General features: G+C 45.2%; 1 protein-coding gene across 6 annotated transcripts in view; it reads right to left on the bottom strand.

Moving 5' to 3' along the window:
- The window catches only part of TACC1 (transforming acidic coiled-coil containing protein 1), a 94,477-nt gene extending 81,402 nt beyond the window's left edge, over window positions 1-13,075 (bottom strand). The window contains exon 1 of one of the 6 annotated variants that reach the window (XM_060085695.1): window positions 12,774-13,075. In XM_060085695.1, the coding sequence (XP_059941678.1) occupies window positions 12,774-12,850 (77 nt within the window). In that variant the 5' untranslated portion in view covers window positions 12,851-13,075. The remainder of the gene's footprint in view (window positions 1-12,773) is intronic. The other 5 variants (XM_060085697.1, XM_060085699.1, XM_060085704.1 and 2 more) reach the window with 5 other exon arrangements.
- Between the last annotated feature and the right edge of the window lie 869 nt (window positions 13,076-13,944).

The raw sequence follows: 13,944 nt of genomic DNA, 5'->3' as shown, positions 1-13,944 counted from the left end.
ACACCCACACACAGTCACACCCACACATCACATATACATACACTCCCACACAAACCCCACACAGTCACATGTACACACCACATATATACACTCATACCTCCCACATACACACGCATACACAGTCACACACACACACAGGTACACATACACACATCTCCCACACATAATCACACACACACACCACATACACCGTTACACACCCACATATACATACACACACCTTCCACACACACACCTCACACACATCACACACACACACACACACACACACACACCCTTCAAGCATTTTCAGTCCCAAACACAAGACCCTCCACAGCCCCACTTGACCATTCAAACAGGGGTATGGAATCAACCAAACAAAACAGACTATTATCAGGGACATGAAAACAACTTTTACTTAAAAGAAAAAGGCCTTGAACTGGGAAAAGACTGCCGAATGAGAAACACAAGAGGAATTTAAAAGTGCGGGCCTAGGGCAAAAGAAACTGAGAAAAAGGGATGTCGGAGGAGCCAGTCAAGCAGTAGAATTGTCTGGTCTTGGTGCCTGCGGAAGACTCCTCGCGAGCGGCGATACCCCGGCCGGGTCTCCCCACAGCAGCCGGCGGGGGCGGGGATGCGGGGCTCCTCCTTTCTCTCTGTGGCTGAAGTATTGAACAGCGGCCACCAGGGGGCACCAGAAACTTCTGTCACACCTTCAACCCGCAAATGTTTTTGAAGAGACTTTCTTCCAGCTTTGTATTTCTATCAGTCAGAAGGTCACAGTGAGCCCCCTCTGCGTCCAGCCCTGTGTGTTTATACTGCAGTTCAACCTGCGAACACCAGTGAACAAGGCAAAGGAGCGGGGAAGACTTCCAACTCCTCAGAAGCCACAAAAAATATGCCCTGAACCACACGATTCGGAGGAGTGAAGGGAAACAAGACACCCGGGGGACGCAGGATCCCAGCCAGCAGAAGGAAATGGAAATACCAAAACCCTCGGCCTCAACCTCCCTCGCTCCCTAATCTGTTTCCTTTCCTCCCACGTGCACTGTAAGTTAGCATCCGAAGACTCTCTCGTTTTCTCCCACCCAGCAAAGGAGTGGGCTGAAGACCGTCCTGGTCACCCCAGGCCAACCAAGGCCAGAAACTAAGCAGATGGTGGCTGGCGCCCCCTGGTGGGAAGACTGGAGAACAGCACCCTCTACCCGGCCAGAAGCGGGACGGAGGTGGACGACAGGTGAAAGAAGTCCACTGCAGACACCTCTGTCTCCTCCTCCCCGCCGGCAACAGCCGCTCCTGAAACGTGGGCACATCTCTCAGTTCTACTCTTGTCCTCAATGGAACCTGCCAACCCGCACTTCGGGTATCAACATGGTGGCCCATGTTATTCAGAACTTGAGTTGTGTTCCCAGACGCCATCACTCCAGGCCACTGGACACGTCACAGGAACCATGGCTTCACACGTGGTGGAACCAGTGGATCACAGGTCTTAAAAGGCAAAGGAGTCAACTGGGGAAGGGGACAGAGACAAGACACCACTGGACTCACAGAAATGCTGAGAAGGTGATGCCTGGCAGGTAAAACATGTCACCTTCCTACCGTTTTGTCTTGCCCAAGCCTTCCTAGTTTTGTTTTCTCAAACCCCTATTTAAGAACACTTTTGAGGTAGCCATGGAAACATAACATTTTGCAGTTGTTAGGAAAACAAGACTCACAGACGAAAATAATTCAGCAAAGAAACCCGGGAGAGGCATTCTATCTGCTCTGTGTAAAGGCAACACAGTGTACGGGTATTTGTCTACAGAATGGGCTGTGTTTTTCAACCATTTACTCTTCTCAAACATTTACTTTCCTGAAACTGTGCTATCAGTAGGGAGGGAGCCATAAAAACTTATTTTCTAGCAGATAAACAGAAGCCTCTGCTGGTTAATAAGTTGCTCTGTGGCTGACCCATTCTGGAAATGACCAGTAATTGCTTTTCCTCAGCCAGGTTCACTTGAATCCCTCCTCAACCGTTTACTAGCTCTTCAGCCTTAGTTTCTCAACTTTTCCAGGCCTCAGTTTACTCATCTGTAAAATGGAGCTATTAACACCTACTTTATAGGGGCCATGAAAGGATTAAATGAGCTAATGCCTATGTCTCAGGATCTCTGACTCTCGTAACTTTTCTGTACTGTGTGTATGTGTATTTTCATTTGGAAAAAGTCTATAAAAGTTTTATGTTATCACAGGATCTCTGACCCAGTGAAGTTTTCGGAGCTATTGCTCTAAAGTGAAGGGTCTTTGCCAGATTCCTGGGAGCTCTCATCCTGACCAATGATATCTTATGCTGTCAGGCTTTTATGGGGACATGCAGTGCGAGACAGATGTATGGGTTATATTAAAAACAGAACTATCCTGCCTCCAAAATATAGATATGACTCTGAAGTTGCTACGGAATACCCCTAAATGTAAGTAAGCCAAATATAATTTCTTTTGCCTACAACTGTTATTCATAACGTTCACAGCAGACATACCATAAGATTGGCTAAGGCGAACCTGTACTAGGTACAGGCAAAAAAACCCCACAAAAAACGATATCCAAAGTGTCCTGCACGGTAAGAATCCTGAGAATGAAGAAATGTCAAAGTGAGGGATTCTCGCACTTTCCAAGGTTCCCACGTCTCCACAGGCACAAGAGGTGGAAGATCAGAAGCAGAGGTGGTTTATCCTTATATAAATCCTTCATTCCTTATATAAATCTGTAGGACTTTATATCATGTTACTGCAAAAAATAAAGTCTAGACTGTACATGAAAAATGTGAGCCTGACAAAGCATGCAGATGACCTGAGAACACTTGAAGGCACAGCTGTTTCTGCACAGGAAGCTACATTGTTTAAAATGAAACCTTCAGATGGATGGCAGAGTGGCCTAAGGTGGTGTAAAACCTATGAGGAAAGCTCAGTTATGAATGTCCTTTTTTTCCCCAAGCTCCTTTCACAGGTCACCTCCCCTCATCCAACTCCCTGGCAAATGTCCTGCCCCCAACACTATCAATGAATATTCAGATTTTATACATTTAGAAATGCTTTCCTCTGCCTGTGTAAATTCCCACATAAATAATAAAGGATATTCACAGTGCCTGAACATAAGAAAGCAGTCAATTCATATTTGCTGAATGAGTGAGAACAGAAAGAGAAAAACCATCAAGGGTTAAACAGAAGGAAAGACAGGTTATAGCACTGAATTTTAAAAAATGGTATTACAGGGAATTCCCTGGAGGTCCAGTAGTTAGGACTCGGTGCTTTCAGTGCCCTGGGCCCGGGTTCAACCCCTGGTCGGGGAACTAAGATCCCAAAAGCTGCATGTCACAGTCAAAAAAAAAAAAAAATGTATTACAAATCGGTGGGAAGAAAAAGGATTATTTAATAATACTAGTACTGGAATAACTGGTTAGCTATTTTGAAAAAAAAAAGTTAGAGCCTTAAAAAAAAAAGTTAGAGTCTTATCTTACACTAGTGATTCTAGAAATTTCAGATCGAGTAAATGGTTTCTTATAAAGAAAAGGACATCATGAGACAAATAGAAGAAAAGAGTTATTTCATTTGGGGACAGGGAAAGGCCGAGGAAGAAACCCCAAAGGAAAACGTGACAGGTTGATTTATATTAAAAAGTAACATGACTACTAAATGTAATATGTTCTGGAACAGAAAAAGGGTATCAGGTAAAAACTAAGGAAATCTAAACAAAGTACCGGAACATATGTATATGTATAACTGATTCACTTTGTTATAAAGCAGAAACTAACACACCATTGGAAAGCAACTATACTCCAATAAAGATGTTAAAAAAAATAAAAAATAAAAATAAAATAAAAAAAGTATGGACCTTAGTTAATAATAATATATCAATGATGGTTTCATTAACTGTAGCAAAAGTACCATATTAATATAAGATGCTAATAATAAGGGAAACTGCTTGTGGAATCTATGAGGACTCTCTGTACATCTGCTGAAATTTTCTGTAAATCTGAAACTGTTCTAAATTAAGAGGTTAATTTTTTAAAATACCTCCCCTTCAAAACAAAACAAAACAAAAATGGAGGACAAGGGTTAGCAGATTTGTATAAGACAATGGCTAGGCATGTAGGTCTCTGGATTGAGGCCAGCTAAATTTCAATTTTGTCACTCCAGCTGTGACACCTGGGACAAGTTAATTAACCTCTCTATACCTGTTTCTTCATGTGTAAAGTAGAAATGTAAAACTCTACCTAGCTTATAGGGTTATTTTGAGAATCATATGAGTTAATGAATGTGAGAGACTAACATGTGCCTAGCATGTAGTAAGTGCTCAATAAGTAGCTGGCTTCATTGTATAAAGAATTCTCACAAATAAGTATAGAAAAATTAGTACCTCAGTACAAAACTGGCAAAGAGAAATACATAAGAAATTACAACATTACAAATCGCTACTAAACATAGGGGGAAAAGTTCACTCTCACGGACGAAGAATTTAAAAAATCAAACCAAGATTACACATTTTTCTCTTACCAAACTGGCAAAGATTGAAAATGATAGTGCCTAGCTTGGGAAGGATGCTATGAGCATATGGAAAGTACGCTATACTGCTAAGGGGGGGAGTATAATTTGGGATGACTTTTGGGGGAATAATCTGACAATATATAGTAATATATAACAAAATATAACTTTTCGAATACTTGCATTTTTGACCCTGTAATTAAACTTCAAGGAATGTGTCCTAATTATTAATCAGAGATGCACAAAGAATTATAAGAATATTTATTAACTGTATTACTTATATGATCAAAACTGGCAACCAACCTAAATGTCAACCATTTGGAAAAAATTAAATTAATTATAATATATGCACATAGTGTACCGTTCAGCAAGCAATAAAATGACATTTTAAAATTCAGTATAGGGCCTCCCTGGTGGCGCAAGTGGTTGAGAGTCCGCCTGCCGATGCAGGGGATACGGGTTCGTGCCCCGGTCTGGGAGGATCCCATATGCCGCAGAGCGGCTGGGCCCGTGAGCCATGGCCGTTGAGCCTGCGCGTCCGGAGCCTGCGCGTCCGGAGCCTGCGCTCCGCAACGGGGGAGGCCACAACAGTGAGAGGCCCGCATACCGCAAAAAAAATAAATAAATAAATAAAATAAAATAAAATAAAATTCAGTATAAGGATACAGAGCAATGTTTATAATGTTAAGTGAAAAAATCAGAATGCAAAACACATACAGTATAACCCCACTGTTGAAAATTATATTTACTGGAAAAAAAAAAGAGACTGTAATAAAATGTACCAACATATTAACAGTCATCTCTAGGCGATGAGATTATGAGTGGTTTATTTTCTTCAGTTTTCTGGGTTTTCTAAATTTTCAGGCTTTTTTTTTTTTTAAGTACGTTATAACTATCAGAGGAAAATGTGTTTGTTGTAGAAAATTTGGAAAACAAGAAAAATGAAAAGAAGAAAACGTTTATCTGTGTTACTGAATTGCTAATATACAAAAATGAAGACGAAGTAAGAGGTTGAAAAAAGAAAATCTAGCGCCCTGGAGTGATGCCTGGGTGGGTGATGAGGTGCTGAGGAGAATCACAGGTACCCTCACCATGTGGTTGAGCCTCTCGGCGAGAATACTTCTCCCCAGTTCAGTCCAGGGCTTGGCAAACCCTCATCTATGGCTCCTGGAGTTAAGTCCAAACTCCCAGCCAGCCACAAAGCCCCCAGCATGCAGCTCTTCTTCACCTCTCCAGACTCACTGTTTCCCAATCCCCTGTCCATTCCACACCCACCCTACCCCAAACCCTCCCCACTGCCCAGACAGGATGGATCCTGACACATCGGGCCATGATCTGCCATGCTTTCCTCACCTGGCCTGCCCTCCCCTGACCCCCCTTGCCTGGCCACTCACTCATCCTTCAAGACTCCTTCCAGGGTCAGCTTCTCCCCTGGGAACAGGCGGGTCCCTGATGCTCAACTCTTGGAACCTCTGACCTGCACCGTGACTCCAGTCTCCTGCCCACCCCTCCCGGGCTCCTCCCCACATCTGGGTTCTCTTTGGATACTCAGTGCCCGAGTGTGTGACTCACAAGCAGGTTCATGTCTTGGGGTGAAAAGTCTGGCTGGAGACAGAGTAGAGGGGAGGGCAGGGAAAGAGAATTTCTGGGGCGACACACAAGCTGAAGGCAGTCCAGCGTTCTCTCATGAAGGCTGCTGACTGCCACCAGCCAAGAAGAAAAATCCAGAGAGACAGAGAGGAGAGAGATTAAAACACAAAACCAAAAACAAACATCAAGAAACCCCAAAGAGCTAAAATAATTTTGAAAAAGAACAAAGCTGAAGGACTAAAACTTCCTCATTTTAAAACCTACTATAGGGGCTTCCCTGGTGGCGCAGTGATTAAGAATCCGCCTGCCAATGCAAGGGACACAGGTTCGAGCCCTGGTCCGGGAAGATCCCCCATGCTGCAGAGCAACTAAGCCCATGTGCCACAATGACTGAGCCTGCGTGCCACAACTACTGAAGCCCACATGCCTGGAGCCCGTGCTCCGCAACAAGAGAAGCCACCGCAATGAGAAGCCCATGCACCGCAACGAAGAGTAGTCCCTGCTCGCTGCAACTAGAGAAAGCCCGTGCACAGCCACGAAGACCCAACACAGCCAAAAATAAAAACAAATAAATAAATTTATTAATAAAATAAAATAAAACCTATTACAAAGCTACAGTAATCAAAACAGTGTGGTACTGGCATAAAGATAGAGCTATAGGTCAATGGAATAAAGTCCTGTGGAACACAGTTTGCTGGTTCCTCAAAAAGTTAAACATAGAGTTACCACATGACCCAGCAATTCTATTCCTAGGCAAATACCCGCAAAGAATTGAAAGCAGGGACTCAATCAGATACTTGTACACCAATGTTCATACCGGCATCATACACAGTTGCCAAAAGGTGGAGGCAACCCAAGTGTCTATCAACAGAGGAATGAATAAACAGAATGTGGTCTACACATACAAGGGAATATTATTCAGCAATAAAAAGGAATGAGGGGCTTCCGTGGTGGCGCAGTGGTTAAGAATCTGCCTGCCGATGGAGGGGACACGGGTTCGAGCCCTGGTCCGGGGAGATCTCACATGCCACGGAGCAACTAAGACCGTGCGCCACAACTACTGAGCTCATGTAAACCACAACTACTGAAGCCGGTACGCCTAGAACCCATGCTCCGCAACATGAGAAGCCCGCGCGCTGCATCGAAGGGTAGCCCCCGCTCGCCACAACTAGAGAAAGCCCGCACGCAGCAACAAAGACCCAGTGCAGCCCAAAATAATAAATAAATAAATAAAAATTTTTTAAAAAAAGCAAATACATATTTAAAAAAACAAAAACAAAGGAATGAAACTCTGACACATGCTACAACATGAATGAACCCTCAGGACATGATTCTAAGTTAAGTAAGCCACACAAAAGGACAAATATTATATGATTCCACTTATGTGAGGAATAGGCAGATAGAGACAGAAAGTAGACTAGAGGTAGCAGGGGCTGGTGGAGGGAAGTATGGGGAGTGATTTTTTAATGGATGCAGAGTTTCTCTTTGGGATGATGAAAAAGTGTAAATGGATAGTTGTGATGGTTATACAACATTGTAAATGGACTTAATTGGACACTTAAAAATGGTGAATTTTATCTTATGTATATTTTACCACAATAAAAAAAAATTGCAAAAAAAAAAAGCATCGCATAGGAGCCAGAGTGAGCTTCTTCAGAAGATGGACCTCCACATTCCACGGCCATTCAGGGTGCTACCAGTTCATCTCCTGACCTTGGGTTAACAAATTCACACACCCTGCAGCCCACTCTGGCTACCAGCCAACTCAGATATTAAATAATCCACTTCGCTAGCTCAGGACACCAGCAGCTGTGCCCCCCACCCTTTCTCTTCTTGATTTTTAACATGGAAACTTGTACCAGCTGGGAGAAGCCGTAGGGTAGAGGTAGGGGTGGGGCGCCACTGAAGCTAAAAGAGAGCAGAAATTGTGGAGCAAAACTAGACCCGAACCCCCTTGGAGTCTCAGTCCTTGAAAGATTATCTCTCTTACCTTTCAATGATTTGCAGAAAGGGATTTTTCTTCCCTTATTACCTCTTTTTGGTATATCAACTACCCTCACAGTCTAGAAGTTGTGCTATCTAAACTCAACATACACACACAAATAATTCCCTTGTCCTGAAGTTCAAACCATTTCCTGTTGGGTTGGCTTCATCAGAGATAGAGGCCACCAACATCCCCTAAAAATTATATATTTCCACCATCTCTCCAGTCCCTCCTTCAAGCTAAATACTACACTTCTTTTAACGTTTCTTCATATAGCTGGTTTTTCTGGGTCTTTTCCACAAACTTTCTCTAAGTCTCTTTCTTAACTGTACACTAAAACATTTTAAATGGATGCTAGAAAATTTTTTACAGCAATTGGGGACCTAAATGTTTTTAATGACAATAAAAATTGTGTGGTGAGGAGGTGGTGAGCAATATGAATTTGAAAGCAGTGGGTTTCAAGAACGTTGCTTCCTAAGTTTACTTGTTTTGAGTCCTGTTTTCCTGTGTCTAAAACTTCAAAGCCAGCACCTCCCTCTTCATGTCAGAAGTCTGTCCATCAAGAGGCTCAATTGTTCCCAACTGACCCTGCAGTTCTCCAGTACATTGTAGAACCTACATGTAATTCATATAATCAGAAAACCTCATGGCAAAAACACTCGAGACCTCAGAAACTCCTCCTGACTTCGCCACCGACCTATTCCATTAGGATACATTCTAAATGCAAACAAAGACTGGCCTAGAAATTTAACTGAAAGAATTGAAAACAAGTGCATTATCGTTCATCCCAGGTGGACAAACTCAACAAGCTCTAGATGAATTAGTTACATGCCATATTCCCTACTGAAATATAGGTTCTGATTTATGTCATTCTTCAAACCTCTCTGCAAATTATTTACTGCTCTTAGAAAACCCACTTTGGCCCCATTGCCGAAAATAATCAATTAAGGAGTCATTGTTTACAAACATTTCACCAAACTACCATATCCTCAAACACAGGTCCATCCTTGGGATAGTGCATCTTTCTGGAAAATGGAAATTAATTGAGGAAAAAGTTAACTCTAAAAAGCCATTGTCTTGCTTCTCCAAGAGGCCTTGCTGAATTAGCACACAAGTCAACCCTCCCTTCAGAAGAGATCCAGCCTTCCTCAAAAATACACATCCCACAGAATCTAGCGTAGCACCTGATGTATAGGTACATACACATGTGAATGTACTAATAATACAGTAAGTCCCCAACATACGAACTTTCAAGTTGCGAACTTTCAAAGATGTGAACGTGCCCCTATATGCCAGCTGTTGTACTTGAAAAGTACTACTGTACTTTTCAAGGTACTGTACTGTAAGATTAAAAATGTTGTCTTTATTTTTTGTGTTTGCTTTTTATGTATTATTTGTGTGAAAACTATTATAAACCTATTCCAGTACAGTACTACATAGCCAATTGTGTTAGCTGGGTACCTAGGCTAACTTTGTTGGACTTAACGAACAAATTGGATTTACAAACGCACTCTCAGAACGGAACTCGTTTGTATGTAGGGGAATTCTGGTAACTCAGGTATTAAGCACATCTTAGGTACCAGGCCCTGCATTAATAATACACACCATTTCATAAGGTAGATATGATTATTATTGCCATTTTAAAGATGCAGATAACTGCCCAACTGAAGAGTTAAGTGATTATTTTCCAAAGCTTCCTGAGCTAAGCTAGCTAGCGATCTTGTTGGAATTCCAGCCCAGGTCAGCCTGACTCCACAACTTCTGCTCTTAATCACCACGTGAGCAGCCTCTTTGTATAAATGAAGTAAAATTTCCCCCTGGCTTTTACCAAGCCTGGCTCATTTGTTTCCTCTGGCTTGGGGAAGGTAGACAGCTACAATTTTCAATAATAATGTGTTTTATCTTAAAATCAGACCTTTCTCTTCAGGCACATCCATACCTGTTTATATTTCGCAGTAGAGCTCTGTTAAGACAGATTTGTCTGGTTAATTTTCATACTTGATTAAGTTATTCTGAAATATAAATTGTGAACATTCTGAAACATAATTTTCTCCCTCAAAAGACAAATGCCAGTATTCATGCAATGTTTGTGAGGTTTTAATGTATTTATTTTTATTTTTTAAAAATGGAACAAAAGATTTTGAAAATGCAATGGCCTGAGTTGGGGGAACTTCCTTGAGGTCAGGGTTATCCATGGCAGCCATGTGTCCGGCAGGAAATCTGCAGCCGGGTGACATTAACAATGACCGTGGAGACCCTTGTGGCTATACATCTGAATGAGCCAGGATTTGGGTTAAAAGCATGCTTTTTGCTTTTCATGTATATATCTCACAGGCATCGAAGCTCATATTTCTCGTCTTTCAGCTGGTCTGCACCAAGTGGTTTGTAGGGCTGACTCATTAAGCCTGCACATTCTGATGCGGCCAAAACTCCCAACACTGCCTACGTGCGTTTACGTCCTTCTTAATGTACTCACTCCAGTAGGATAGGGCATCCCTGGGCGGTATCCCAGGTTTAGACCAAGGATGGCTTTTATGTTTATCTTTAGGCAAGTTTAGCTAAATATATAAGGCACATGCAGAAGCTCACTGGAGAGATAGAGATCCTCTACCGACTGCCAAAGAACGGGATAATTTGACAATTAAGAATCAGTTCCTCACCCTGACAACTGAATCCTACACAGAAAGCCCTGAGTTCATTGCTTCAGCATCCTTTCAGAGAATGATTTAAGTATTTACTTTTGAGCTACACCAGCCACGTGCTCACAAAGATTAAGCAGCCAGCTGTCATCCTTGGCTAAAACAACTTACTGCTCAGAGATAAAACTATAACTTGTTACTCATATATACATATATTCATATATACATGATCTTATGTCATCCTTAGAACAGCCTGTGAAGTGGACATTGTCTTCATTCCCATTTTACATACAAGGAAACAGACCCGGAGAGGTTAAGGAAGAGATAAAAGAGCTCTAGCTGTTAAGCAGCAGAGCCTAGAATTCAACCCAGGGCAATCTGCCTCCAAAACTTGAAACTTCATCTCAGTGTTACACTGCCTCCTAACTTTTTAAAAAGTTAAATCAACGTTGGTAGTTTTTGTTCATTAGGAATAAGCATGGCTAATTCAGATTTCTCCCTTATTCGGGAGGAATTAAAGGGGAAAATGGGGGTGTGTTCTGCCAGCTGAGATAACAATTGTTTCCTAAGTCAGTCCCAACTCTCCTGTGGGAAGTGGCTACACCAGGATTTCTGGAGTCAGACAAGCAGGGTCCACTACGTTTTAGCTCTGTGACCTTGGACAAGTCACATCTCTTTTACTTCAGTTTCCTCACCAATAAAATGAGGGCAATAGGGCTTCCCTGGTGGCGCAGTGGTTGAGAGTGCGCCTGCCGATGCAGGGGACACGGGTTCGTGCCCTGGTCCGGGAAGATCCCACATGCTGCGGAGCGGCTGCGCCATGGCCGCTGAGCCTGCGCGTCCGGAGAATGTGCTCCGCAACGGGAGAGGCCACAACAGTAAGAGGCCCGCGTACCGCATAAATAAATAAATAAATAAAATAAAATGAGGGCAATAATAGAAACTAACCCAGTTTCTTGGGGATTAAATAACACACAGAGTGTTTAGAACAGGGTTTGGCACATTTTACGTGCTCAATAATTCTCAGCTATTCTTATGATTAATAGGATGCCTGAACTAAGTTTAGATTACTGATCATATGTAAACATCAGAAGGAACAACTAACACGTCTATCATCTGGGTATTCCAGAAGATACTTTGCCTTGAAAAGATAATCCAAAACAAGCCCTCCCATGGCCCAGGCTGCCTATATGTGATGGCTAAGTGTATCTTTCTCAAACTAAATAGCTTTGGCATTGGCTGAATTCAAATAGAGTGTGGATTCCTTGACATTACCTCACCTCCAAGACACGCACACCCTTTAAACCTTTTTAATTATACGCTTAAAGATTGTTTGGGTTCTCAAATAAATACATAGTTATCGACGCATCCTCTCTGTGGTAAGAAGCAAGGCCATCTTCCAAACCGTGCAACTTGCTCTGAATCACGTTCTCTAAAAATGTCCCTTCGGAGCATTTCAGTACTTGGTGTCCCCAATTGTTGCTGTCCCAGAACAAAAGCCTAATTGCTGCTGCTACAATACAGCCCTTTCTCTGAGATCATCGTGAAGCCCTCGGAGCAAACAAGAGAGGGAGTTTTTGCGAACAGCGAGCACTGCATCAAATTCCTGGACCCTGAAGGCCAACACGAGCCGAGTTATCTTGGAGACTCGAGTCCCCTTCTAATATCTACTCCTCCCTGCAACTAGATCTGTCTCTGGAGTGTTTCTGAGCCCTTTAGGGACACGTGCGTCTTCCTGCTTGGACGAGTCTGGAAAACCTCGGGGTCCCCATGTCCCACCCGCGCAGCGCGAAGGGGCGCGGGACAGCAGCCCCGCCTGGGCGCGATTCTGTCGCCATGGGTCGTGGCCCAGCGCCCCCGGGGCACTGCAGGGCGAGGCTCGGGGCGGGATGTCCCACCAGGCCCACCCCTGTGCCCTTGCGCCCCGCGGGCGCCAGCGGGAGCCCCACCTTCCCAGCCCTGGTGGGACGGGAGCCGTGCGCTCCCATCCCATGCCGGCATGCAAAGCCCCGAACGGCGGCCCGGGGATCTGGGGGCGGGAGGCAGGGGGCTCTGGGACTCACGCGATCTCTCGGGGTCTTGGGGGCCTCTCCGCGGCCGGTTCCCGGCCCCTCGGGCTCTGAGAGTGGGCGCCTCCCATAGCTCGGAGCGCGGCGCCCCGGCTGCGCCCGCTCGTGCTCTGCCGCGCGCCGGCCCGACCGGGACCCCGGCAGGAGGAGGCGGCGGGCGAAAGAGGAAGGGTGGGGCCGCGGGTGGGCGGGGGTGCCGGGGAGCCCGGCCTCAGGGTCCCGGCCGCCGGGAGAGCCGGCTAAAGGGCGTTGCTGGAGACGCTGCTACTTCTCCGCCAATCGCAGGGCTCGGCCGGCGCGGCGGCCCGTGACCCCCTCCTGGAGACCCCGCGGGAAAGGCTGAGCGCGCGGGTCACGGCGCCAGGGAGACCCTGGGCGGCGGAGGGCGACAGGTGGAGTGGGCTGGGGGCCCGGCGGCCGTCGCCCTCCCTGTCCGCCCGGCGTGCGGGCGGGCGCACGGGGAGCCCCGGCGCGAGGCTGAAAGGGGCGCGGCTGGGAGGAGGCCCGCGGGGCGGTCGTGCGGAGAAGCCCCGGGAGGGGGCGGTGTGTGTCGGCATCCCTGACCCGGGCTGCCTTCCCGCGGCGCGGCCTCCCCCGGCCGGCTAGTCCCGCACAGAGGCCTCCGCGGAATTGTGCAGAAAACTGGGGGAAACCTGGTCGTGTCCCCGACTAGCCGGGTGACTTGGAACAAGTTACTGCGCCCTCCCCGAGTCTTGCTTTGTTCGTTTGTAAAATAAGGGAGTGTGATCATTCTTTACCTCTTCAATGTCCCTTCCGGTTCTGACAACCAATGAATGAATTCTCTTCTGAGCTTTGTCTTGGGGGGCGGGGGGGAAACGCACCTTGCCCCTCCCATTACACCTGTGATCCACCTACTCATACACCTCATAACTCCCTTTTCAGAATACTTCATGCCGTTTCTCATCCATTCCCGCCTCCCACTTCCCTCCCCTCCAGCCATCTCTCCTTCACCTCAGCGTTTCGTTTTTTTGTGGGAAGAAGAACGCTCTCTTCTCCTAACACCCATTTATCCTTCCAGACACAACTCATACTCCCTTCCATAACACTATCCTGCATCCTGATCTTACAACTTTTTTGTTATTGCCTGTTTCCTTCACTAGAATGTAAACTCCGTGAAGACAGGGAATTTATTTCATTGTTTCAT

This window comes from Mesoplodon densirostris, chromosome 20 (genome assembly GCF_025265405.1).
Source record: "Mesoplodon densirostris isolate mMesDen1 chromosome 20, mMesDen1 primary haplotype, whole genome shotgun sequence".
Classification (NCBI taxonomy): Eukaryota; Metazoa; Chordata; class Mammalia; order Artiodactyla; family Ziphiidae; genus Mesoplodon; species Mesoplodon densirostris.
Note: the sequence above shows the minus strand (reverse complement) of the source record. Positions and strands in the feature narration are given on the sequence as shown.